The 24229-nt window shown below is 39.1% G+C and overlaps 2 protein-coding genes across 11 annotated transcripts in view; one reads left to right on the forward strand and one right to left on the reverse strand.

Annotated features, from left to right (window-relative positions):
• Window positions 1–282: 282 nt before the first annotated feature.
• Window positions 283–5568, forward strand: pdss1 (prenyl (decaprenyl) diphosphate synthase, subunit 1). Its single transcript, XM_058633351.1, has 11 exons — window positions 283–576; window positions 1217–1269; window positions 1413–1539; window positions 1652–1782; window positions 1928–2069; window positions 2153–2264; window positions 2589–2698; window positions 2802–2882; window positions 2982–3095; window positions 3209–3289; window positions 4227–5568. Exons 1-11 carry the CDS (start codon window positions 298–300, stop codon window positions 4365–4367), a joined length of 1371 nt encoding a protein of 456 aa, XP_058489334.1. The 5' UTR covers window positions 283–297; the 3' UTR covers window positions 4368–5568.
• Window positions 5569–5622: 54 nt separating this feature from the next.
• abi1a (abl-interactor 1a) overlaps window positions 5623–24229 on the reverse strand; it is a 49446-nt gene continuing 30839 nt past the window's right edge. The window contains exons 4-12 of one of the 10 annotated variants that reach the window (XM_058625153.1): window positions 23684–23698; window positions 22973–23076; window positions 21655–21795; window positions 17190–17290; window positions 14174–14281; window positions 11230–11514; window positions 9161–9247; window positions 8137–8322; window positions 5623–7503 (exon numbers count right to left, since the gene is read on the reverse strand). In XM_058625153.1, coding sequence (XP_058481136.1) covers window positions 7328–7503; window positions 8137–8322; window positions 9161–9247; window positions 11230–11514; window positions 14174–14281; window positions 17190–17290; window positions 21655–21795; window positions 22973–23076; window positions 23684–23698 — 1203 coding nt within the window. In that variant the 3' untranslated portion in view covers window positions 5623–7327. Of the gene's footprint in view, window positions 7504–8136; window positions 8323–9160; window positions 9248–11229; window positions 11515–14173; window positions 14306–17189; window positions 17291–21654; window positions 21796–22972; window positions 23077–23683; window positions 23699–24229 lie in introns of all 10 variants that reach the window. The other 9 variants (XM_058625136.1, XM_058625162.1, XM_058625171.1 and 6 more) reach the window with 9 other exon arrangements.

Consider the following 24229-nt stretch of genomic DNA (forward strand, 5'->3'; position numbering starts at 1 on the left):
AAAATAAAGTTTTGAAAAAAATGTACAACTTGCTAATAAGCCAACATATAATTCATACAAACCCGAAGCAATAAACTGTACTGGGTAAACAGTGGTATTTATTTTTATTCGTGAAAACATCACGACGTAAAGAAGATTAATAGCTTTAGTTATTTCAGTTAACTGTGAGCTAACTAGCTATTAGCCTCGTCCCGAACAGAAACGCGCATGTAAAAACAAAAAACGTTTAAATAATAAAACATTATTGAAAAGAACTGAGTGAAATCTCCATGAAATGCCTCTGCTTGAGTTGAGGGCATGGGTAATACATGCTACTTCCTGTTTACATCTGCGTCATCAGCCCACGAGCGCCGACAGGTTTCCGGTTCCGCTCAGACTTGTAACTTGACGCGCAGTCGCGTGCGACTGAGGGGTAACAACATGGCCGCTCCGTGGTGGAGGCACTGCCGCAGGTGGACTACAAACTGTTCGAGGGCGAGTTTCGCGGAAAACTTGCGGCATTTTAACGGCAGGACAATAGCTTTCTCGACGTCCTCTCCGGGCCGGGCGTCCTGGATCTCCAGGCCGGGGAACGAGGTGAGTGTTGCGGCCGAAGGAGTCAGGACACCAAGAAGAGAAATCTGTCAAACCCGGGAAGGTCATACATATCTACCGAGCCTTTAACCGGTGCCTCTGCACTGTGGTGTGGTCTTAAGGGTTAACCGATTTACCCCCATGTCTGTCGCTGTCACATTTACTGACAGAATAACTGTTTCGTAAGTTTGATTTTGCAAGAGATTACTGTATTTTGTAATATTACCGGAAATGAATGGGAACTTGTTGCAGGGTGGTGGTCGGTCCAACATAAGCTGCTCCTAAAGGTCAAGACTTTCACACTGACCTCTGTTCTTCAGTCACTTGTTAAGTTGTCATTATTTAATTCATTATTTAATTAATTCATTCATTCACTGGCATTAACTCAGACGTGCTGGTCCTCAGGTACTTTGAAAATCCGCATCCGTACATCAGGAAAGTTTATATTTTAAAAAGGATCAAAAACCTTCAAGTCCAGAAAGTAAATTCTAAAAACTATTGTTTCAAAAGTTAACTTTAACCAGGATTAAAACCGACTCCTTGAATTAATGTGGTTTGTGGTATTTATTGTAGAATATTAGTTTGTTTGACAATTTTCTGAATGGAGAAATGATGTAGTTGCTTTTTGTATTTTGTCTTAAAGGGACAATCACCATCATCTATGCAGGCAAACCTGAACATTTTAAACCTAAACAGGTGAGTTGTGATGAGATCCCACTAGAGATCTAAATTTTCATGCTTATATCCATGTATTTTATTAAATTTTTTTAACAATATTTACTGACATCATGATTCTGATATATGATTCAGTGTATTTATTTTGTTACGTTTCTCTTCAGACAAACATCGCGGTTTCCATCACTCCAGTCATGCTGTTGCAGAACGATACACAGCGACGCAAAGCTCAAAGATCCTTTCACATTAGCCCAAAAAGACATGGCGAGTTTATATGAGGACATCAAAAAGGTACATCCTTATTTGACTTGTGTAGTTTGGAATCAGTTTCTTTTAAATTTAAAAAAAATGTTTTTTCTTTATGGCTGAAATAAAAAACACATTTTCTTTCTTGAACTGACAGGAGCTGTTTGTGTCTAAAGAGGAGCTGAAGTATTTATGTGATTACTACTTCGATGGCAAAGGCAAAGCAATCCGACCGATGATTGTTGTTCTCATGGCTCGAGCCCTCAACATCCACAGCAACGGAGCAGGGTAAGACTTTAACCACGAATCTGAGCCTCATTCACGACCAACACGACTCGAGTTGTGATGACTCAACGATTCAGTGACTCACCACGCCTCGTGACAGGAGTATTAAAGTTTTTGATATGAATCATACCTGTCCCGTGTCCTGCAGAGATTTGCTCCCGGGGCAGAAGGCCATCGCCATGATCTCAGAGATGATTCACACTGCCAGCCTTGTGCACGACGACGTTATCGATGGATCAGATAAGCGTCGAGGGAAGAGAACAATCAATGAAGTGTGGGGTGAAAAAAAGGTACAAATCTGAAACTGGGATTCATCCTTTTTTTTGTAAATGATTTTTTAATGGAAGGAAATGTTAATTTTTTTTACTTTCAGGCAATCCTGGTTGGAGATTTCATCCTCTCTGCCGCATCCATGGCTTTGGCTCGGATTGGAAACATCTCTGTGGTCAAAGTGTTGTCCCAGGTCATAGAAGACCTGGTCCGAGGTAAAGTAGAACACTTTGTAAATATTTGGTAGTTAATACCAAAACAATTTCTAAGAAAATTGGTCAAGATTCTTAAGATGCGAGCAAGAAACCAGAAAATATTAACATTAAAGAAGAATCGATTTATCAAAATAGTTGGCGATTCATTTAGTAATCGATTAATAATCGACTAATCAAAGTCATCACAGATACCTCATATCACGATAAAGATAGAATATTGATATATTGCCCAGCCCTAATCATCTGAGTAGATTTAAAGCTTCATGTGAGAGTCCGTTAATATTACTTATACGGTTTTTAAGTGTAATTTACTTTGTGCTCCAGGTGAATTCATGCAGCTAGGCTCTAAAGAGAACGAAAATGAGAGATTCAAACACTACCTCGAGAAAACCTTCAAGAAGACGGCGAGTCTTATTGCAAACAGTTGTAAAGCAGTATGTACGTTCTGTCTCCACACAAATATCAAAGATATGGACAGACGACTCTGTCTCTGCTCCTGCTGTCTCTTGTTGACTGCCTGTCTCTCGTGTGTTGAAGGTTTCCATCCTGGTCAACTCTGATCCAGATGTTCACGAAATCGCCTTCCAGTATGGGAAGAACGTGGGCATTGCTTTTCAGGTACGTCCAGACCTCGATAATCCCATTATATGGAATCAGATTGAATACGGAATCAGATCAGAAACAGTGATTGATAATCTGAGTGTGTCTCTCCTGTAGCTGGTGGACGATGTGCTGGACTTCACATCAGGAGCCAGTCATTTGGGGAAGCCCACAGCTGCAGATCTCAAACTAGGTTTAGCCACTGGACCAGTTCTGTTTGCTTGTCAACAGGTGAGAACAACAGTTATCCTTTAGTCTGGAAACATTATGTTGTTGCTGTTGTTGTTTTTTTAACAGTCCATAAATGTCATCTTTTCTTCTGTCCCGTTGTATTTTTGTTTTAGTTTCCTGAGCTTCATGCTATGATCATGAGACGTTTCAGCTCCAATGGAGATGTAGATCGAGCCTGGCAGTACGTCCTCAAGGTATGAACAAACGATAAACAATAAAAGCTAAAAACAAGCTTATTTTCCTGTGGGTGACAAAGTCAAAAGAGATATTTTTAAAGAAACAATGTCCACCTTGTATGTTAATTTACTCTTAACTATAAAATAAAGGTTTTAGTTGTTTTTGACTTTGTTTCCTGTTTAGATTACACAAAGTCACTCAAACTTACTGATGGACCACTAACTCTGTGTCCTGCCAGCTCAAAATTGCCAATCGTCACTGTTCCCTGGTGCAGGGGTAGTGAACAAAGGTTTAGGGCTGCAACAACTGATTATTTTCATAATCAATCTGTCAATTATGTTTTCAAATAATCAATCGTTTGGTCCAAATGTTGATTAGTCTTTTCAAAACCTTGAAATGTTGATATTTCTGTTTTGAATGATTTCTTTCTGATTATATAGAAAAGAAAACAGAAGATATTCACATTTAACAAGCTGAATAATCCAAGACCTTGTTTTAATTATATATATATATATGATGTGTGTGTGTGTGTGTATATGTATATATATATATATATATATATATATATATATATATATATATATATATATATATATATACACATATATATATATATAAAAACCAATAATCAAAATAGTTTGTGATTAATTTGGTACAGCCCTAAAGTTAGTTTCCTGCTGCAAGACGCTGTACAACAGGAAAGCAGTGAACAAAGTATTTTACATAGTGTACACTTTAGCTGATGAAATTAATTAGGTTACGTCACTTAAATTTTTTCCCCTGTTGCTAGCACCATTTTTTTCCCACTAGTCACTGGTCACCTTTATGTAATACACTGACTATTTTTAAGTTTCTCACACAAGCCTACTTAAAATATATCCTGATTTGTCCCTTGATAAAAGTACAGTTAACTACATGTGTATAGATGAAGACTAAGACCTGTTTGTCTCGTAGAGCGATGGCGTGCAGCAGACAAACTTCCTGGCGCAGCGCTACGGCCGAGAAGCCATCCGACACATCAGTCTGCTGAGGCCGTCAGCGGAGAGAGACGCCCTCATCCAGCTCACTGAGATGGTGCTAACCAGAGACAAATAATGATCCTCCCTCTGCCGCGGTGTCACTTCAGGCAGCTACTAGTAGTAAGCCAACTTCAAGACACACACAGACGCGGAGAGAGAGCGAGGGAGACAATGGATGTTTGGAGAAAACTCCTTGTGATGGTTTTAGTGCCAACTTTGAGTGGGAAAAGTGGCAGAACACTGAACCAAAAGCAAGGGATCAAAACAGCAGTGAGACATCTGTTTGCCCTTGTTCAGACCTGGTATTGACATCCAAACCTCAGCAATCTGATCTCATACACAGACTGAAGTAACAGTTTTCACATTATTTAAATAAACACTGACGTCACATCTGTTCACGAGGACAAAATTGTTTATTTCATGTCTGACTGTATAGATGTGTCTGTGTTTGTCAAATCAAAGCTGTGGTTACATGAAATAAGTTTTAACCATTACAGAAAAAGTTGGGATACAACAAATTGGCTCTTGTTGGTTTACTCTGCTGAACAAAACATTATATATATATATGTATATATATATGTATATGTATATGAATATGTCACTCCCCCAAGTTCACCATGTTGCATTTGAGAAGTTACAAAAACAGCATAGCAACATGTCCATGGTTAAAAACTAAACACTACTATATAAATAACTGATTGACTGTGAAACAAATGCAACAGAAGTGCTATTAATGGTAAAGGTAGCACAGTTTGTTCCTCAGTTAAAAATAGAAAGTCAAGAGTTCAGATCACTAATGGAACACAGCCTCTTCAGGATGAATTGGGAGTTACTTAATCTCGGATTACTCAGGAATGATTCAATACCAGGTCTGAACAGGGTCACATAAAAATACAGCTGGTTTGCTCATTGTGATGATTTTTTGGAGGTGCATGTTAAATAATCCGATGCCACTGCTTCTACAGTACTGTACCTGCAGCTGCGTCACAGTGTCACAGTGACTGTGTGTTCAGTCCTGATCTGTGGAGCCGCTGCACCTTCTGTGAAAATTCCAAATAACATGCACAGCTGTCGCCGGTGTGTCCGTCCGGATCTGCGTACACGTCTCCTCCGAGATCCGTCCACACCTGAACAGGCCCAACAGTCACGTCTCCTCTTTGACACGTAAACTGTTGGGAGGTTGATACTGTAACACAAAGTGTCCTGTAACGACAGAAGCCTTAACATCTACAACTGTGCACTCAATAAATCAACTGTTTGTTTTTTATTTAAACCAACCTTTTGCTTCGTCCTCATTTCGTCCTGCAAGTGACCACACACACACACATGCATGTTGTACATAGAATTGTTTATTATAAAAGACTGTACATTAATTTCTCAATCAACACTTTATATGTACAAATGAAGGGCAGGCAGAGAGATAGATTTCAATCATTTATACCTAATTGTTTTTATGCTTAATTATTTAATTGGAAATACTAAACAAAAGACGAAAAAATCCTGAAATGCAACCACTGCAAGAAAGACGTTAGATGACAATGTTATGGAGACCTGAGTGAAAGCTAATGATTGGAGTTAAATATGTGCAGCCCAGAGGATTTAATGTTTCAAATCGCTCAACGCAGTCCTCGAGCTCGGACCAGGTTGTCGTTTGCTTTGCGGAGATTCAGGAGGTATTAGAGTTGTGTACTGGTCGACTGTGTTAACGTCTGAATTGTCGCATGGCAGTGTTTTGTACGGTAAAATCCAGCTTTTGTCACTGCACCACCAGGTACCAACATGATCCAACTGACGTTTTTCTGATTAGCATCAATGACAGTGATGTGACAGAATTTTCAAAATAAGATGTAGAAGGAAAGGGGAGAAATGTGTGTTCTTGATTTAAAAAAAAAAAATAAAAAATCGCAAACCAGAGAAAATTCAATTTCACTTCTACGACTTTAAAGCAACACCATGCAACTTTTTAATACCTTAAACGCAAAGGCTTAAGATTAAATTATTCTAATGTACACATACAAAATGGCGGTGCCTGGTCTTCATACTCTGTTTCCATGTCTTATGGAATTATGAACAGAGCAGTACCACCAGAAACTGTAGAGGGCAGTTTAGCCAATAGCTGAAAGAACTTTTCATTTTTAATAAACTGCAGAACTTTTTAAAGGATGACAGGCATTAAGTTAACTCTGTGCTGCCCTCTAGTGGATGTAATTCTTAACCATGCCGATGAAGGGGGTAACAAATGAGCATTTTCTGTGTTTGCTACAGTGACATCACTCCCAAAAGTTGCATCATGTTGCTTTAAAGTTTAAGGAGACACCTCTGGAATTCCTGAACTGTATCAAAAAGTTCCGTGACAACAACAGTGGAATAGAAATTAAACAAAAAAAATTGTTGTGAATACACTTACAAAATAATGGAAGCATAATGGCAATAAACTTAGTTACATTATATCTCTTTAAAAAATTTTTTTTTTGCATGCTTTAACGCCAAGCCTTCAGGAGTAATTGCTGCCAAGACATTTTTACAGTATTTTATCATTAACAGTATTTAAATTTCAAAATGATGGACAGGCCACGCGTTTGTTTTTCCGCACAAATTGGCCTTGTGGCATTGAGGAGAACTGACATTGTATTAACATTCACTGAATTTACATTGAAGTGGCTGCAGCTCACATTATACGTTTTATTTTCTTCGCAAACAAATCTTTGTCCAGGCAGGATGTACGAACTGTCCATCCTCCAGCGAGTGAGTGCAGTCCAGCTCTTTTGTTGTTTCTTTGTTTTTACATATTCCGTAAATGCCCTGCCCATATAACACCAAAATAAACTAAATAGATATTAATTTTAATTTTATTTGCAATCACTTAGAGAAAGAACATTCTGTCATATCAAAAAAAAAAAAGGATCATACATTTGTGTCTAAGCGTCTCGAGAGGACGAGTCACGACTGTTGCTGCGTGTCTCTAGGTGGACTACGATACGACTGAATAAATAGACTGTACTGTTAGCGGCGGTGGCGGCGGCGGCGACGTCCTCTTCAGTCAGCGTAGTGCATGATGCTCTCCACATAGTTGCCGGGGAACAGGCCGGTGACACCGTTGCTGACGCCCTCAAACCAGCCGTCGTCATTCTTCTTGATGACGTAGATGATCGCCCCCTCCATGAAACTCAACTCGTCACCCTTGTCCTGGCAGTAGTCGTAGATGGCCACCACTGAAATCACAGAGAGAGGCGTTATTCCAGTGTCCAACAGAAGACTAAATAAGCTCTTGTTTTTCTGGATATTAAATGCTGGGTCAACACTTTGGTTTTACCAGATATTAATAGTTGGCAATGTTGACACAGTATTCTTGTTTTCCTGGATTAAATTGGGAGTTTGCATTCTTGTTTTTCTGGATATTATTAGTCAGGAATGCCGAGTCAGCATTTCCAAATACAATTTTCCAAATATTTTTGCTCAACTTGCATCAAAAATTTAGCTTACAGCCCACGTAAACTGTAAACACAATTTTGAATTCTGTGCTTATGTAAACTCATGTGAAAATCATCTTAAAATGAGTAGATCAGTATGAAAATTCTCAAAATTTCGAATTGTTAACGGATTCAGAAAACAGAAGTTTGGGTGATAGTGTGATAGTCTGGCTCCGGTGGTAAACTCAGTCATAGCATTAAGGCATCCGTAGTTTCTCACTTGGCACAAGCCTCAACATTGAGAAGTAAAAACAAGTTTTCACATAGACTTCTATTGAAAAAGTCTTCTTTTTTCAGCCAGTGGAGTGGCCCCCTGGTGGCTAACTGCTTTAGTACAACAATATAAGTGGCTGTTCTTCTGTTATTTGTGCAAACCTTTCTCAATGTAGGTCTTAGGAGCCCAGTTTGGGTCTCCGTCAGCGTAGGGGTCGTTGTATTGAACAACGGCAGCGTCCTCCTCCTCGTAATCCACGGGAGGAGGAGGTGGCGGCGGTGGAGAGTCGTCAAACATGGGCATGTCGTCTGGAGGTGGCGGAGGAGGAGGAGTGGGAGTATCAGCAACTGATGGAGCAGAAACACAGGAAGTCAGATATTTGCACACTGGGTTTCAGGAGGTCAGAGGTCGACATGCAGCGGCTGAATCATGCAGAATGAATGATGAAGACATGCAGAACTGTGCGTGTATGTACGGTTATTCATAGGTTGCATCACTGTTACATAATTTAATTTATTTAATGTTTGTTGCTTTGGCTTTGACTCTGTTCCAGTAGCGGATTACATTGCTCTTACATGCTGAGTCATGCTTTTTAATGTATTTCAGTTTTGTATGACACCATCCACAAGGAAAACATCTATAACAATGAATTTTAGATGTTTTTTTATTGATAATTTGTTACATTTACTCTTGAACTATAATTACATTAGGCCATATCATTAATTAATGTCCAACACTGATGTTTGAAGTAACTTTTTATCAAGCAATAATTCAACTATGACATTTAAAGTTTCAAACCAGCAGGGGGCAGCAAAGGCTCCCATCTTCTCCAAACCTGGCCTTCAGTGAACTTCAACCGTCCACCTCAGTAAGTAAAATCTTAGCTTACATCTACTGAGTTAATGATAAACTAATTGCCAACTAGTTTTATAATCAACTAATCGATTTAGGTCTTGTTTTCATCAGTAAATTTCATATATGAACATTAATAACCATTAACTAGATCATAAAAAAAACTTTTCTCAATGACACGACTCTAAGGAGGCACATTCTTCATAGCATGGTGGTGCGAGAGGTTAGTAGAAATTGATCTCAGACACACAGACAAGAAGATGGAAAGGAACAGTGCATGCTGGGTGAGGAAGAGGAGAAGGAGTGTCGACGTCTTTTTGCTTCGTCACTTACTGCTCTCCTGCATCCTGGCCACAAAGCCAGTCAGAGGAATCTGTGGAGTCAGCTGGGGCATGGGGGGAGGAGGAGGAGCGATAGACACTGAAAGCCGACAAAAGAGACAACAAGAGAAGCAGAGAAAGAAAAAAAAAATGAATAAAAAGAGGAAAAAAACCCATCAGTCACCAAGAGTGTGAACCCTAATACCAAGCCAAAAAGAGAGAGAGACTCAGGAAATATTGTGAGCTTGTGAACATTGAACAGACAGAGTGATGTGCAGCAGTGACAGTGAGCAAAGGAATGCTGAGTCACTCAAATAAAACTGATCATGTAGTAGTTTTTTGTCATTTTGGAGAAAAAGTGTGTGTGTCGCAGCAACAGATCAGACACATAACTATGGTGTGTGACTTCGACGATGATGAGATTTCTCACAGTATCTCAGGATCAACTGTAAATTTTGTTCCATTTCTCCTGGATCTTATTTAGGCAAGTCCTGACAGCAGCCAGAAGAGGGCACTGTTGGACAATGTCATTTAACCTGAACCCCTGCTGCTGCTGAACTTCCCTCACATTAGGGAACACAATAATCCTTAACGATTTGGTAAATGTTCTGCTCAGTAGATGATAATCTTATCAGGGAGTCAAGTATTTAATTATCATGTGATCTGTATCATCTGGTATGTTAGAAAAAGGTGCAAACACACGATAAACTCATTATAATAGAATGCTTTCACCCACACACATCTGGATGTCATCTGGCTCACAAACAATGTTCTGATGTCAGTCAGGTGCAGACGTGATTTATACGGCGTGACTGAATCCGGACGCTTGATAAAAGTTCACTCAACTCTAAATCTTTCTTCTCTCTTAAACTGCGAGCCGTGACACAGCAGGAGTGAGTGCGTCTTTTCTTACAAATGTGATTAAAACTGAACGAGTTTCAGATGTTGCACTGCTGGTCCTATGCGCAGTATACCAGCCCCACTGAGAATGCAATGCAGGAAAAAAAAACAAGATTATGTTTATTATAGGGGTGGGAATCGCCAGAGATGCCACACGATATGAAATGTTCACGATATTTAAGTCATCGTCACGATATCACAATATTACTGTACTGTATGTACTGAAAGCATTTGAATCATATTGCGAGAGTGAGAGTGAGCACTTGGCACCATCTATTGGACTGAAACGTCAATGGATTTTTTTTGTGCTAATCCACAAAAGGTTTCAGGTTTGTTTGTAATATCAGTTAAACAATTATATGCAAAAAATAATTGATACCTGGTGTCTCACAAGTGATATAGTATCACCACACAAAATATTGCGATATCTCACTGTATCGATTTTTATTAATCTCACTCCAGTGTTTGTGGAAACCTCCCTTGTTTCAGTGTTTATGGTCTAATGTGATATTGACACAAAATCCAAAAATCTTTACCATTTTTGGTTTAAACCTTTTATAAACTATGAAACAATGTCAAGTATTATCTAGTGGTTAACATGTGTAACTGCAAGGGACAAATGGTGCACTCAATTTACATGGGACGTCGGAACTGGGAGCGACTTTCTCTGACAACCTCATTTTTAATGACATCTAAAATGGCTGCCATATTCAATGAAAGGTGATGAGCAAGACCAAACACTGGAGGTGGAAGCTAAAAAAGAAAAAGAAAAAAAAAAGGATGTTGCATGTCTCCAGATCCTGATCACACGTCACAAGTTTCACAACCGAGAGTCTTAACTCTAACATGTTATAATTTAAAGACGACAACGCTTTAATTACGCACAGTGAAATACGTTCACAAGTACACGTGATGCCTAAAGTGACTGTGCATCAGCAGAGTCATTGACTTGTCTGTCTTCTATCTGCTGTAGAATTCAAGGACAAAGAGTTCGAGTTGAAGATTACAAAAGGCCTTATGTGCACTTTTAGAGTCAAAAGTCAATAATTCTGACTCGGACAAAAGCTCGACCTTCAGAAACCAGTCACTCACTTTCAAATAAGAGACTGTGGCTAAGACGGTTAGCTGATTTAAGTTGTGCATAATTTGGAGTTAAGTAAATCACAGACATAAGGGCCTTACTTGAGTTCTGGCCGTAACCAGGAGTGCCTCCGTTAATGTGAGGCTGCTGTTGCTGTTGCTGTTGCTGTTGTTGTTGTTGCTGTTGTTGCTGCTGCTGCTGCTGTAGTTGCTGCTGCTGCTGCTGCAAGGAGAACTGGGAAGTGACCGACGGTGCCCGGCGGTAGGTGCCAGTGGCCGAAACCATAGAGACAGAGGAGTTGGAGGAGTTGTGCCGCGAAATCTGCCGCGAGATGGTTCCAAACTGGGACATTGGAGCGGGACCCAGACCAGGCCCAGGGGCCACAGCTAGAAACACCCAAAGACATGGAGGGAGGAGAGGGAAAAGAGAGGATGAAGAGGGTTAAAAGAGGGAGAGAGATGGGAGAGGGGAAGAAAAGGCACCCAAATCATGAGTCAGCAAGCGTGATGTGAGCTTTTACAAACAGATCAGAGCCCAAACCCTTCTGAAAACACATAATCGATAACAAAATCAGAGGAAGCAGGCAATGCAGATTGTAAACTGATGATATGGTTACATTGAATGAAGGAAAATGAAACATAAGAGTCCCAGAATGTTAATGGAACATATCCTGGAGGTCATGTTTCTTTCAGCACAAAGAAGAGCAGCAACAGAGCATCATTCATCCAACTCATCTTTCACTTTTCAACAGTGAAAGTTTCATCTTTTCACTCTAATTATTTGGTGCACGTAATGATAAATGTCTTGTGTCACAACATTACATTTTGATACACCGTATCCAGAAGACTGTCTGCCACCAACACAATATAAATGGCTTAAAAAAGTGACTGAGTGAAATCAGTGGGAACAGTGTTGAAAGAAATGGACGACGTTTACGTGTCAAAGACAGAAAGACAAGACAATCTAGATGCTTCATGGCCTTGATGTTGTTTTTTAGCATTATTTTTAAATGTCTGATTTGACTAAAGCGCAAAATAAAACTGTTTAGCATTATTGCAGCATTCACTGTGAACAAATATTTAAAAGTTATAAAGATAGTGTGGGCGTGGGTGTGTGAAAAACACAAGACGGAGAGGAGGACGTTAAAGGCCGGCCTGCTCGAGTATTTCCTGTTCATATTTCTAAATATCACACAGCGTCTCCAGAGAGGCCCTGTGCTCAGATAGGGATGGGTGGGACGGAAGTGAAGATTCAGAGGAACACAATCGCAAATGAGCTTCTCTGTATTAACACGAGCAGAAATGTTGTTTACTGTGGATGAAAATGTAGTTTAAACCTGCTGAAGAATGTACATTTTACTGGAGCAGCTTTTTTTTTTAACTCAATATGACTCGTATATTAATCTTTAACATTGTTTCGACCCAGAAATCATTAGGTTACATTATCAGCTATAAGTCTTACAGATGAGCTCCATTAATTTCTATGCACAAACCCAGAAAATTCTCTTTCACATTACAGGTAAAAGTGAGGCTGAATTTAAAAGGTACAGTGTGTAGAATTCAGCAACCTCTACTGGTGAAGTTGCATATTACAGCTTCTGTAGGCTTATGGTAGGCTTCAGGTCTCATTAAAAATCAAAAGGAGTTTAGTTTGTATATGGAAAACATGGTGCTCGAACATCGTGTTCTCTATGAAGAAGACTATTATTATCATTATTTGCCAAATGGAAATCATTTCCCTTCAATGTGATTCTGTCTGATGTAGCATCAATGTCAAATCTGCAGAAAAAACAGGTTTATCAAATAAAATTGTGACATACTGTACCTGTGCTGAAGAAGCCTCATAGGCCTTAAAAACATCAACATGTTTTTTGTGACTCTACTGGTGCAGCATCACATTTGTCAGGTTTTAGATCATGTCCTTGAATTTTTGAGGTTGTAAACATGGATAGACACATATTTTCTGACATACGGCTAACAGCTGCTTGAGACTAAATTAAAAAAATATTCTGAAGTTGATAATTGACTTTATCTTGATTTTAGTTGAAAGGAGACTTCTTTATCAACCAATAACGGACAAATAAAGAAGTAGAAACTAAATTATCACCACCACCACCACCACACAATATCCCAATTACAAAAAAAAGCCAGTGCTTTTTTTTTATATATATATATATAAAAACCACACAGTAAAGGCAGAGTAAACAGAACCTGTTGTGTCTTTAAACAGAAGTATGTATACAGTTTGTTCACACTGCAGGGCAAGCAAACACAGAGCTGAACACCCAGCATATTTTGGCTGAGGTGTTTGGGTCAACAAGTTTATTGGCCGAGATGTACTTACGTTCTTTCATTTGATTAATTATGCTTGCCTAGTAAGCACATACTTTTTTTTAATTTGGGTGATATATTCTGCCCGAAAAATTATGTTTGTAAACCGCTCACACCAAATTCAATGGAGATAAACATAACTTTCCGCTTGCATTAACACAGGTGCTCCTGGTCTACTGCTGCCTCGTTATGTAAGTTTGTGTCAGATAGGTAAATCAAAACCAAGGAATTCAATCGTCGAAGTCTCAAAATAACATATTGGAACTTAATAATGGAGGCAGCAGTGGCTCAACAACTCCTGTGTGCTGTGGTGTAAAATTGTTGATTTTCTCAATGGATTTTGGTGCAGGAAAGTGAGCAGTGACACAAACTTCAGTATCCACTTAGAAAAGGCTGATAACAGAAAGGAAATGTGGTTTGTGAGGATGCACCTGATAAAGTCAGGTGAATTCATACCTCATATAATTACAATACAAAATATATCTTTGTATATCTTTGTATGAATTTAAACAAACACATCATTATGTAACTGCAGCTCCATGATTCTACTGATGAAGACAAGCCTCTTTAGTTGCAGTGTGTACAAACAGACACCCACTCATATTCACCACAACCCAATCATTTTGTACCACCTCCACCATGAGAAGATCATAACAGACGTGCTGATTTGTCCACCCGCCACACAGCAGAGACGTCAGGGTTCGGGGAGTCTCACCTAAGGGTGGTGGTAGTGGAGGTGGTGGTGGTGGCGGAGGTGCTGGGGGGCCGGGCCCCATCATGGGAGGAGCAGGTGGAGGTAGAGGAGGGGGAGGGGGAGGAACTCCTGGGGGAGCACACATGGGTGGGACTGGAAGGAGTGTTTGCATTTTAGTTTCCTTGTGAAAGCTGCCTCCTGCACCTTGACACTGTTACATAACATCACTTTGCTCAAGAACACTGTGGGGATGGGGGAGCACTTTGACTCCACACACACTTTGACACAAGTCTCCGTGGTAAGAAATGAGTGTTTCCATGGCAACGAGCTGGTAATGGAGAGCTGTGGTGAGTCTTGTGCTGCTGGCACTGAGGCCAAACAGCTACTTCAACGAAAAACACAAATGTGGTCAGTCCCTCCAGGAATTTGCAATTAACACAAATTCAACCAATTACCGTGAGTTTTTCTGCAAGTCAAATCACTCATTCATCATTCATCACTGATCCATTTTTCTCACATGGTGGTGGGTCACGTCATGAGACTGGACAATACCCTTTACATTGGGATATGTTGCATCAAGCTGTTGCAGGACACTCATCACAGCTCCTCCTCCATCTCTCGATATTCAAACTCATAATCAGCATTACATACTGTATATCTAAGGCTGCAACTAACGATTATTTTCCCTATTGATTAATCTGTCCACAATTCTCTACATTTATTGATTAGTTGTTTGGTCAATGAAAGGTTAGAAAATGTTGAAAATTGTAGATCAGTGTTTACAAACCTTAAAATAATGATGTCCTCAAATATCTTGTTTTAAACCATAAACCCTAATGATTATGTTTTAACAAGTTCTTTGCTATATGGAGTAAAGAAACCAGAAAATATTCAAATTTAAGAGGATCAATTTAGGAATCAATTAGTCACCGATTATTCTTTGCAGCCCCACATACAGCAACATCATTTTAAATAATTGTATGTTATTTTGACTTGTAAATATGTAGATATATTGTTTCAATTGTGCAGGACAGTATAGGCATGTTGTTAGCCTTTTTATTTTACATCATATGAAAAAATAAATCATTGCAAAAATATTCCTTAAAACATGGATTACAACGTCTTGTAAAAGCTGCCATGAAATCAGGCATTTTTGGTCACAACAATCACAAAAACAGGCTGCAGAACCCTGGAAGAACTGATATGTCAGTCCCTGACACGTGTACAGTGTAACGTAGTACTATGAGAAGCCGACGCGTGTTGCTACGTGGTAGTTACTGTTTCACTGTACAGCAGCAGGCACATCACAGCAGTGCTCCATATTTTATACACTTTCGCTTAAGGCAGTGCAATAATTCATAACTATAGATTTTCTCCAATATCAATATAGCAAAAGCAATTCTAAATCAATAAACTATTTTGAGTGTCATTTTAAATGTTTTTAGATAGGTTCTGTGATTTTTCAGCTTCATAAGTGTGAATATTTTCCGGTTTCTTTGCTCTATACAACAAATAAATCATTAATGAATTAATTTTAGTTTTTTGACAAAATAAGTCATTGGAAAACATCTTCATTTTGAAATGTGATCAACATTTATCGACATTTTCTGACATATTACAGAAATAACAAAAAGTGATCATTAGCTGCGGCCCTAATATGTATTGATATAATGTGTATGCATTTAAGACACCGAGTGTTATGCCTCATATTTATGGAATGTTTCTCTGTTTACAAAGTGTTGTTATTCGTCTACAAAGAGGATTCAGTATTTTTCTATTGTGGTAATTATTTGGACATATCGCCCAGCCCGACTTTTGCTCCAGCCAATATATTCAAATGTGTTTTTTATGGCATTATATACAGATAAGGACTTGTGGTGCATACTTAGAGGCAGTATGTAATCTTGCATGGCAGTTATTCCATCTGTGGTTTCTTTAAGTACATAAAAGTAAACTGGCTGAGGCAAGACAGGTATGTGCACTCTGCAAACAGCTAAGCCGTGTGTTGACATGGCTAAGCTGCCTGTTACTGTTTGGAAAGTTAGAGTCATCCCTTTTTCCTCAGGTCAAACAGACCAGAATGTAAAAGAAAGAAAAATAGATTGTGTATAACAGCAGATATTTGTTAATAAAACAATTATATTTAAAATGTTCTTGTCAGGACAGAAACTCACTTAAACCAGAGTTGGAGCACAGTAAAGATTAACCATATTTAGCGGCTCTGTAACACAGTTACCTTGCAGAATCAAAAAGCAGGAAACTGGTTGGGTATAATCCCCCAGAATCCAGTCAGAATTTCAGAATTCATAAACCCTGACACAGGATTTCAAAACCACTGCCACTCACTTCAGTAGCAAAAACACACTTAGTTAGTTGGTTGCACTTCTGTGTTATTTGTTGCATGTTTAGTCCGTCATACAGAAAGTACAGTTAATTTCTTTCCATGGACATGTTACTACATTGTGTTGTGTCGAGCAGGGGTCTCAAATTCAAATGACCTGGGGGCCAAAGAACATCTGGTTGGGAAGGGGCTGGTATATCATGATACCCCATTATGATATCAAAATAATAACATCTGTAATGATATTTCAGAGAATTTCAAAATAAAGTGTTTGTTTTGATATAGAATGATATAAAGTGCACAATAAAAACAGATTTATGATGCAAAATGAATCTATAAATATCAAAAACAGACAGAAATGACTAATTATTTGACATTTACTTTACTTTGACATGACTTGACATTAAGTGACAGGCCGCATTAAATCAATTCGGGGGCCACATGAGTTTGAGTTCTCTGTGAAGCAAATATGACAGAAGTGCTATTAACGATGCAGTGTTTATACGCTGGCAATCATCTTGAAATCCTAACTCGGTACAAGTGCGGTTGCTCCGAGTTCCTGTGTTAGAAATCCGAGGTCACGAGGCGTTCCCTCTGCAGGAATACCTGTGACCTTGGAGATTCCAAGTTCCCACTACAAAATAAATGTAGCTGACTTCCAATGTTGGTGCAGTAAGTAGTAGCATCAGTGCTCACCTGGTCCTGGCGGTGGAATGGAGGGTGTAGGCACTGCGATTGGAATGCCAATTCCACTGCTGCCGCTGTTCTCCCTGCTGCCGCTTCCCCCACTGCTTCCACTGCAGAGACAGAAGAGAAAGGGGACATCGGTTTATTCAGGGCAACTTGCTCAGCATACACAAACCAGGTGAATGTACATGTGTAAAAACTCAACTGCATCTGAGCTTCTGTTCAGTTTATGACAATAAAACTGCAAAAATTATCATTTTCTTTTTACTTGGGTCCTTACATTTTTTTTATATGTCCATACTGATTGACTCATGCTGTGTCGGCTTGTTAAGACTGAGCCGCAGAGTGACACACCCAGGTGAGCCAGACAACTGAAGATTCAGGTCATAAATCAGTGTAACAGACCAAACAGGAAAGGATCCAAAGTTTTAATGTATAACTTAAGCTGCAAGCAGCATTGTGTGGGCCCTCACAGCCATTATGCTGTGGGACAACCCCACGGTTGTGGACCTGCCAACTGCCAAACCTGCCACAACGTCCGGCAGGGTCATCCCAGTCTGGCAGGTTTGGCTCCGGTCTGGCAAGTTCACTTACACAACCGCTGGGTTGTCCAAGTCCGGTAGCTTCAGTTCCACAACCGTGAAGCTGTTCTGGTCTGGCAGGTTCAGATCCGCAACCGCAGGGTTGTCCCAGTCCAGAAGGTGGTAAAGGGTTAGGAATCTTTTTCCTGAATCTTTGGGCAACCACAGGAGCCATGCTCCATCTAATTAGTATCACGATTAACATGTAAAGCGTGTACGAAACATACAGAACCACAGCCTGATCCATCCGCAGTTTGTTTGTTTTTTTGTGACGTAAAGGTCAACAGGAATCTGATTCAATATGCAAAAGCTCAAAGAGAGTTACAGCGCCACTTACAGAGATGGAGTCAGACGTACATGGCCAATAAAATAAATTTTCTCCTCAGTGTGTATATACTCGGACCTAGCAAGTTGTCCGATTGCCCGTTTTAATCAGATTACGGCGTTAGTACATTTAATCTAGTTTACTGTGGGGAGTTGTTCATCAATCATCTCACTCACACACAGGTGGGTTTGAAAGTCCCAGCTCACTTAAAACTTCCCTGGAGCCACAAAGTAAATTATTTGCTAAAGGGAACAACATTAAAGTTTATTCTTAGAATTTTATGACTTTACATAAGTGAGAAGAATAGACTTTCATTTTAGCCCAGAGACTAATGCTGTGATGAAAAGACTCAGAGCTGCTTTCCTTCAAAGCCTGGACATTATTTTCGAGGCTTTAGATGTGCAAAAATAATCTGGAGCATCTAAAGAGGAGAGGATGAACATGGTGTGAATATGTGACTTTAGTTTAGGAGTCTTTAGGGAGACAATTGAGACTTAAATTATACTTCTTAATTAAATTATTATTTTTATGTTTAGCTAAACTCTTTAACATTTTTTGTACACTAATGATGTATAAATTAGAAGTAGATCATTTAATTCTAATTAAAGCATTTTTGACAAACGTTGCTAAATCAGTAAAACCTTATTTTTCATGCATACATTTTTCTTTCAGGTTTCTGATAACCTCTTTCATGTATTAAATATTTAGTTTATACACTATTTTTATTGAAAATATTGTGTATAATTGCATTGCAATGCAGACATTAAACGTAGATTAGAGCGACAGACAATTAGTGTTGTTTGCATTATTTGTTATCATTAAACAGTTACATGTGATCAGATTTATCTTAGTATATGAGCCAAAAATATCTGGTGCATCAATTATTAGAAATCGGCTGCCCTTATTTCTTAAAATTGGCATTGGTCGACCTCTAGTACAGATATGTAAAATAAATAGATAAATAGATTAATGGAGGAAGGATGACAAAGAGTAGATGGGGGACCAACAGTAGTGTGGGCAGGCCATTGTTTTGTATAGTTTTAGGTGGACACAAACTGGTACTTATACAAGGGCATGTACATATATACTGTACATTCATCCATTACCTATACTGCTTTTGCTGCAATCCCACCCAAAATCCACTTCAAATCCTCTGAACATTGTATCCAGGTCCTGGGTCACTTACGTCATCCTCTCAGCTGATCTTGACAGTCCCCATTTTTCAATTAAAACCTAAAGGTGACAGAGCTTTTTCCTCTGCCCCAAAGCTCTGAAGATCTGGAATAATCTCCTGTCCCACGTCATGTCCTCTCACAACGGACACTTTTTCAATCATGCTTTTAATCCTGGTTTTGTCTGATTCTATGTAACTATAAATTTGTTAATTTTAATTTGTCTTATTTGGATTTTGTCTCAACCTTTTTGGCTTAACTCCTGCTTTTAATAGGTTTTATACATAAACAAGACTTGAATTCATAAATCTGTGGGCTGAGGAATTTAGATTAAAAGGGGGAGAAACATGCTAATTCCATACAGAAAGACAGAACAGAACCTAGTTTTTGTGATGCAACACTTGGAAAAACAAACATTTATGAAACAGATTGCATTACCAGGCTTCTGCAGTGAGGACATTTTCTTGAGACAGTGATACCTGCATGAGGCAGATAATAACAGCGGGGAAACAAAGACGGTGTTTGGTTATTGAATTTTGGCTTCTGTCGAGGATGACAGAGACTGATGGGCTGAAAAAAAGCACAGCCAAATGTGTAATCCAATAGTCACGCCACAGCAATATCAGCAGGATGGCAGAGTCTGAGTCTGCTAAAGTAATATTAGAGCAGATGAGTAACAGTGATGTGGCCTGTGTGTTTTCTTGTTGCTCCACAAGGCCATTAATTACACACAGACAACGTGGAGTTTGGTTTTCATTGAGAAAAGAAGCAGCAGCAGCTCTGACAACAAACAGCAGCTCCTGTACAAACACACACGGGCTGGGGAGAGAGGTGGTGAGAGGCGAGGGTAGGCGAAATGCAAAGTTATGTAATATTTATGAGCATCACAGTCAGCGTAATAAGCTTTTTAGTTAATGAGGCAACTTCACTCACTCGTAACTCACGTTTGATTAAAAAGTCTGCTGCTTTTTCTGCGCTGGAGAATTTTGGGAGGCGTGTCCAAGGGTTTGAATGCTGCAGTTTTTTTTTAAACCGTATTTGATATCAAAGGCTTTTACAGATATGAATCTGTTATGAAAGTGAAAAACCAGTCAGACAAGTGTTGAATTTAGTGCAGCGACGGAGAGGAGGAGATGTGAGATGCTCTAAGGCCTTACCCACACTGAAACAGAACTTTCCCTAAACAATACAATTCAAGAAATTCTTCATTCACATGAAATCCCCCCAAAACGGAAAAGAGGATGTGGAGTAAATCTCCAAACACAAGAAGTTGACAAAGACAAAACCTGCATATTAGGGATCCCATAAATGCTGGTTACATGTGGATAAAAACCCAAAATGACACAAAACTGGAGCAGATTCTCATTTATGTGTACAAGACCTAGAACTTGGACATGAGATTCTGTTGGTTGGAATACTAAATCCACTCATATCCTTACAAAATTCGATAAAAAAAGACAAATGTTAGTTTTACTTTCTATTAAACCTGTGTCGAGTTCATCATGTCAATTTTCCAGACTTTGGTCCATAAAATGAGTTCTGCACGAGTATTATCTTCTGCTTTATTGGGTCAGCAGGGGGCAACAATGTAAGCTAATTGATATCATGAGTCCAATAGTGAATCAACTGCTCACTGCTTGATACTTTTAATTAATGTAACTTGGAAAGTTTATTTTTTTCTGCTACAATCTGCTCTTTATTGGTGTATCATGATTATGTATTTTCTTTTCTCTATTTTCTCCATTTTCCTTTTTGTTTTTGATAAATATTTGAACAAATATTGCAAATACACATAGCTAAAAGGAACAAAAACTGTTCAGTAAACTGTATGTATGACATTTAAGATCCCACGCTTCAGTGAGTCTGTTGTTTTAAAGATAAATATTTACCCCTGTATTACAGCTGCAATTATTTTTTATTCAATATTAGGCCAATGGTGTCCAAACTACTGTCTTCAAGTGCTGTGCTGATAGAGACACATTGTTATATTTACTGCACTGAAATTCAAATCCAGTTATTATTCAGTCTTTCACATCTATAAAAGGATTTTCACAGGGACAAAAGCTTTTTACTGTGATTTTAATTATTTTGCTGACTAATGCTGTGCTCATTGGGATGATGCTGGGATTTTATGATCATCAGTGAGAGACAGATTCCACCTTTTTTTTTGTTACCTGAAGACCCTGTGGATCTTCGTTCTGTGTGGCAACACTGCAGTGATCTCATTAAAATTAATGAGGTACCTGTGTCTCCTCACTTTGTGCTGAGGTTGTTCTGAGCATGGTTTAGCAGTCAATTTACGGTCGTATAAAAAACTGTGAACAATGGTAATACGCTTCTGTGTGAACTTGTGAATGAGCGTGTGCATCCTTTTGTATTCATCTGATCGCATCTACCTGTGTGTGCGTTGCCTCTGGTTGAGCGACGCCGTGCGGCCGGGGCTGTGCTGGCTACCCATCCGTGCAGGGCTGGTCATATAGTCGTTGGGAACTGTGGGTGGCTTCACTGGCTCCAGAGTCTTATAGGGTGTGTTGCGTCTGCAGTAGTGTGAGAATGGGAAAACAAAGAACAAAATAATGATAAATCAAAGAAGAAAAACATCATAAATCAGATTCTAGCACCACCTCTAGTTGGTACCACGTAGATTCTAGCACTCATGCTCCAGTGAGTGTTCACTGGAGCATTGTAAATCCAGTTTACACAGCTGGATGCTGCAGAATGTGCACAGTTTACTCGGATTAGAGTCGCCGATCGCTGCTGCATCAGATGACGACTGACAACATCAGCACATGACCCGTCTTGATTAGATGATGTGAATACATTTAACGTAAACGTCAACACTTATCTTTTTCCTGCATCCCCCAAGTTCTTGTCACATGCATATGACCAAACCCTATTTGAACCTGATACACGTCCTGGATTTTTTTTATCCGAGCCTAACAAATATTTGACAGTTAGAGGAAGCTGATGCTTCTCTGACTGTCACGCAGGTGGTTGTTAGCCTCCGTTTATGGTTTTGGTATTTGACAAAATGTATCATTACATACAGGAGGAAGCTACTAATGGCCCATGAACACATACACACACACATGCACGGATACACACAAGTCACACACCTTATGAGTTATCACCAGCAATTATGAGTGCGATAAAATCTCAGACTCATCGTTAAATGACAATTAGTTCTCCTTCTGTAAATCTTGTTAAACTGTATGAAATAACTCTTTACATAATCCAATCATCGTGGTTTATTTTGAGTTGTTGTGGAGGAAAACGATAACATCCACCGTGGATGGCTTCAAAAGCCTGTGCATTGTGTTCACTGTCCTGTTCTAAACAGAAAAATTAGGTCAAATACTTAGCTTTTGATTAACTTAGTTTCATGCTTATAATTACATAATTGTACTCATTATACATCTATTTATTAAATTTCACATTGTATTTTCAACAGTGCTGTAAAAAAAATGCCATTTAAATTCACCCTATTTTACTCTACGTTTCATAAAAATAACTTTAATCAAATTTGTCTCGATGCTCTAATCACAAATGACACTGGGGTTAAAAATAAATTCCCATTGACGGTCCCCATTCAGTTTGCCATTTTAAAAAAACCCCCAAACAAATTAACTTAAACTGCATGTGCCTTGTGTCTTTTTTCCAAAATCAGTGTTTGATAATTAGTTGACTTTTATGACTTTTTTACTAAAATGTTACCCGAGGGTGCCACGCCCCGACATGGGAGGACTCGGTGGCTTCTGCGTTGGTGGATTGGTCCTCGATAGCGTTCCACCTCTAATGGCCTGATTGTTTCCATGTTGCTGTGGTTAAAAGAAAAGAGAAAAAAATGTAAGATCCTTATTCAAAACAGACAAATAACTTCAGACACAAAGAGCACGATGACTACTCATGTGACAGGAATCAGATGATGTAGGCTGCCCAGATAACGACTCTTCAACAGCTGAAGAGAGTTATGTAACGCCACCACAGCTTCAGTCAGTGTGATTGCAGGTTAGAAACATTTGTGTTGTAATAGTAAATTCTCTTGCAAAACACCTGGATCCTAAGGTGCTTGTAACGTAAAAAAAATATCAAAACAAGTGAAGCTTTGAGTGAAGGATTAACTCTGTTGCAGTATAAAGTACAAAGCATAGAGAAAATATAAGAGCTGTCTGGGAAGCCTACAAACATTTTAAACAAACTAATATACAGTTATGGACAACAACATGACGAGTAAATTAGACGACAACATGTACAAAAGGGGTCAACTGACAAGTGAGGGTGTTCTAGACTTTCAAGGGACTACAGGTCAGTTAATGGGAAATAACATAGGAAGTCGTGACAATATTTACATGTATAGGGGTTTGCAGGGGAGTTCTATCAATAATACATTACAGCAAAATGGGTCATGTGACAAACCAGACTTACCTTGGCTTTTAACCACTTAAGTGTGGGCAAAAAGGAGGAGAAAAAAAAGAGACAGAAAGAGGGCATGTCAAAACGGCCATGTTTGAACGGATCACAGGAGGTCAAAGTACAATGATGTCTCATTGTATTTATTTACAGTGAGTAAACATTTAGCAAGACCTGGGCAGGTCACACAAGCAGAGGGAAACACTGTGGCTTCAGACTGTGGCTCGAACCACACCCAGAGTTCAGAGTCACACTGAAGTGATCTAAAGTCTATTGTGCATGAATGAAACAAGTTTTATCTGTCTGAGACTCCCTGTCATTTAGAATTTCACCTTATTACATCATAAAGCTCTGTAACGTAATTCTTCTGACATGGCATGGCATATTTTCATATATTTTGTTTTTTTAGACAAAGATCCAGGTTATTTTTAATCCTGGCTACAACAAATGAAAAAAAAAAAAAACACATCTCAGTAATTGTATGAAGGGATGTCAAAGAGAATATAGAGCCAACATAGCAGCGGGGATGATCTGCACTTTGACAACTGCAGAGTCAAGTGG

This window comes from Solea solea, chromosome 1 (genome assembly GCF_958295425.1).
Source record: "Solea solea chromosome 1, fSolSol10.1, whole genome shotgun sequence".
Classification (NCBI taxonomy): Eukaryota; Metazoa; Chordata; class Actinopteri; order Pleuronectiformes; family Soleidae; genus Solea; species Solea solea.

Bases quoted from the DNA above. Each gene is read 5' to 3' on its own strand.
- pdss1 (XM_058633351.1), top strand. From the start codon at position 298: ATGGGTAATACATGCTACTTCCTGTTTACATCTGCGTCATCAGCCCAC. The intron at 2,265-2,588 runs GTAAAGTAGAAC...TTTGTGCTCCAG, and splicing joins CATAGAAGACCTGGTCCGAG to GTGAATTCATGCAGCTAGGC. The intron at 3,096-3,208 runs GTGAGAACAACA...TTTTTGTTTTAG, and splicing joins TTCTGTTTGCTTGTCAACAG to TTTCCTGAGCTTCATGCTAT.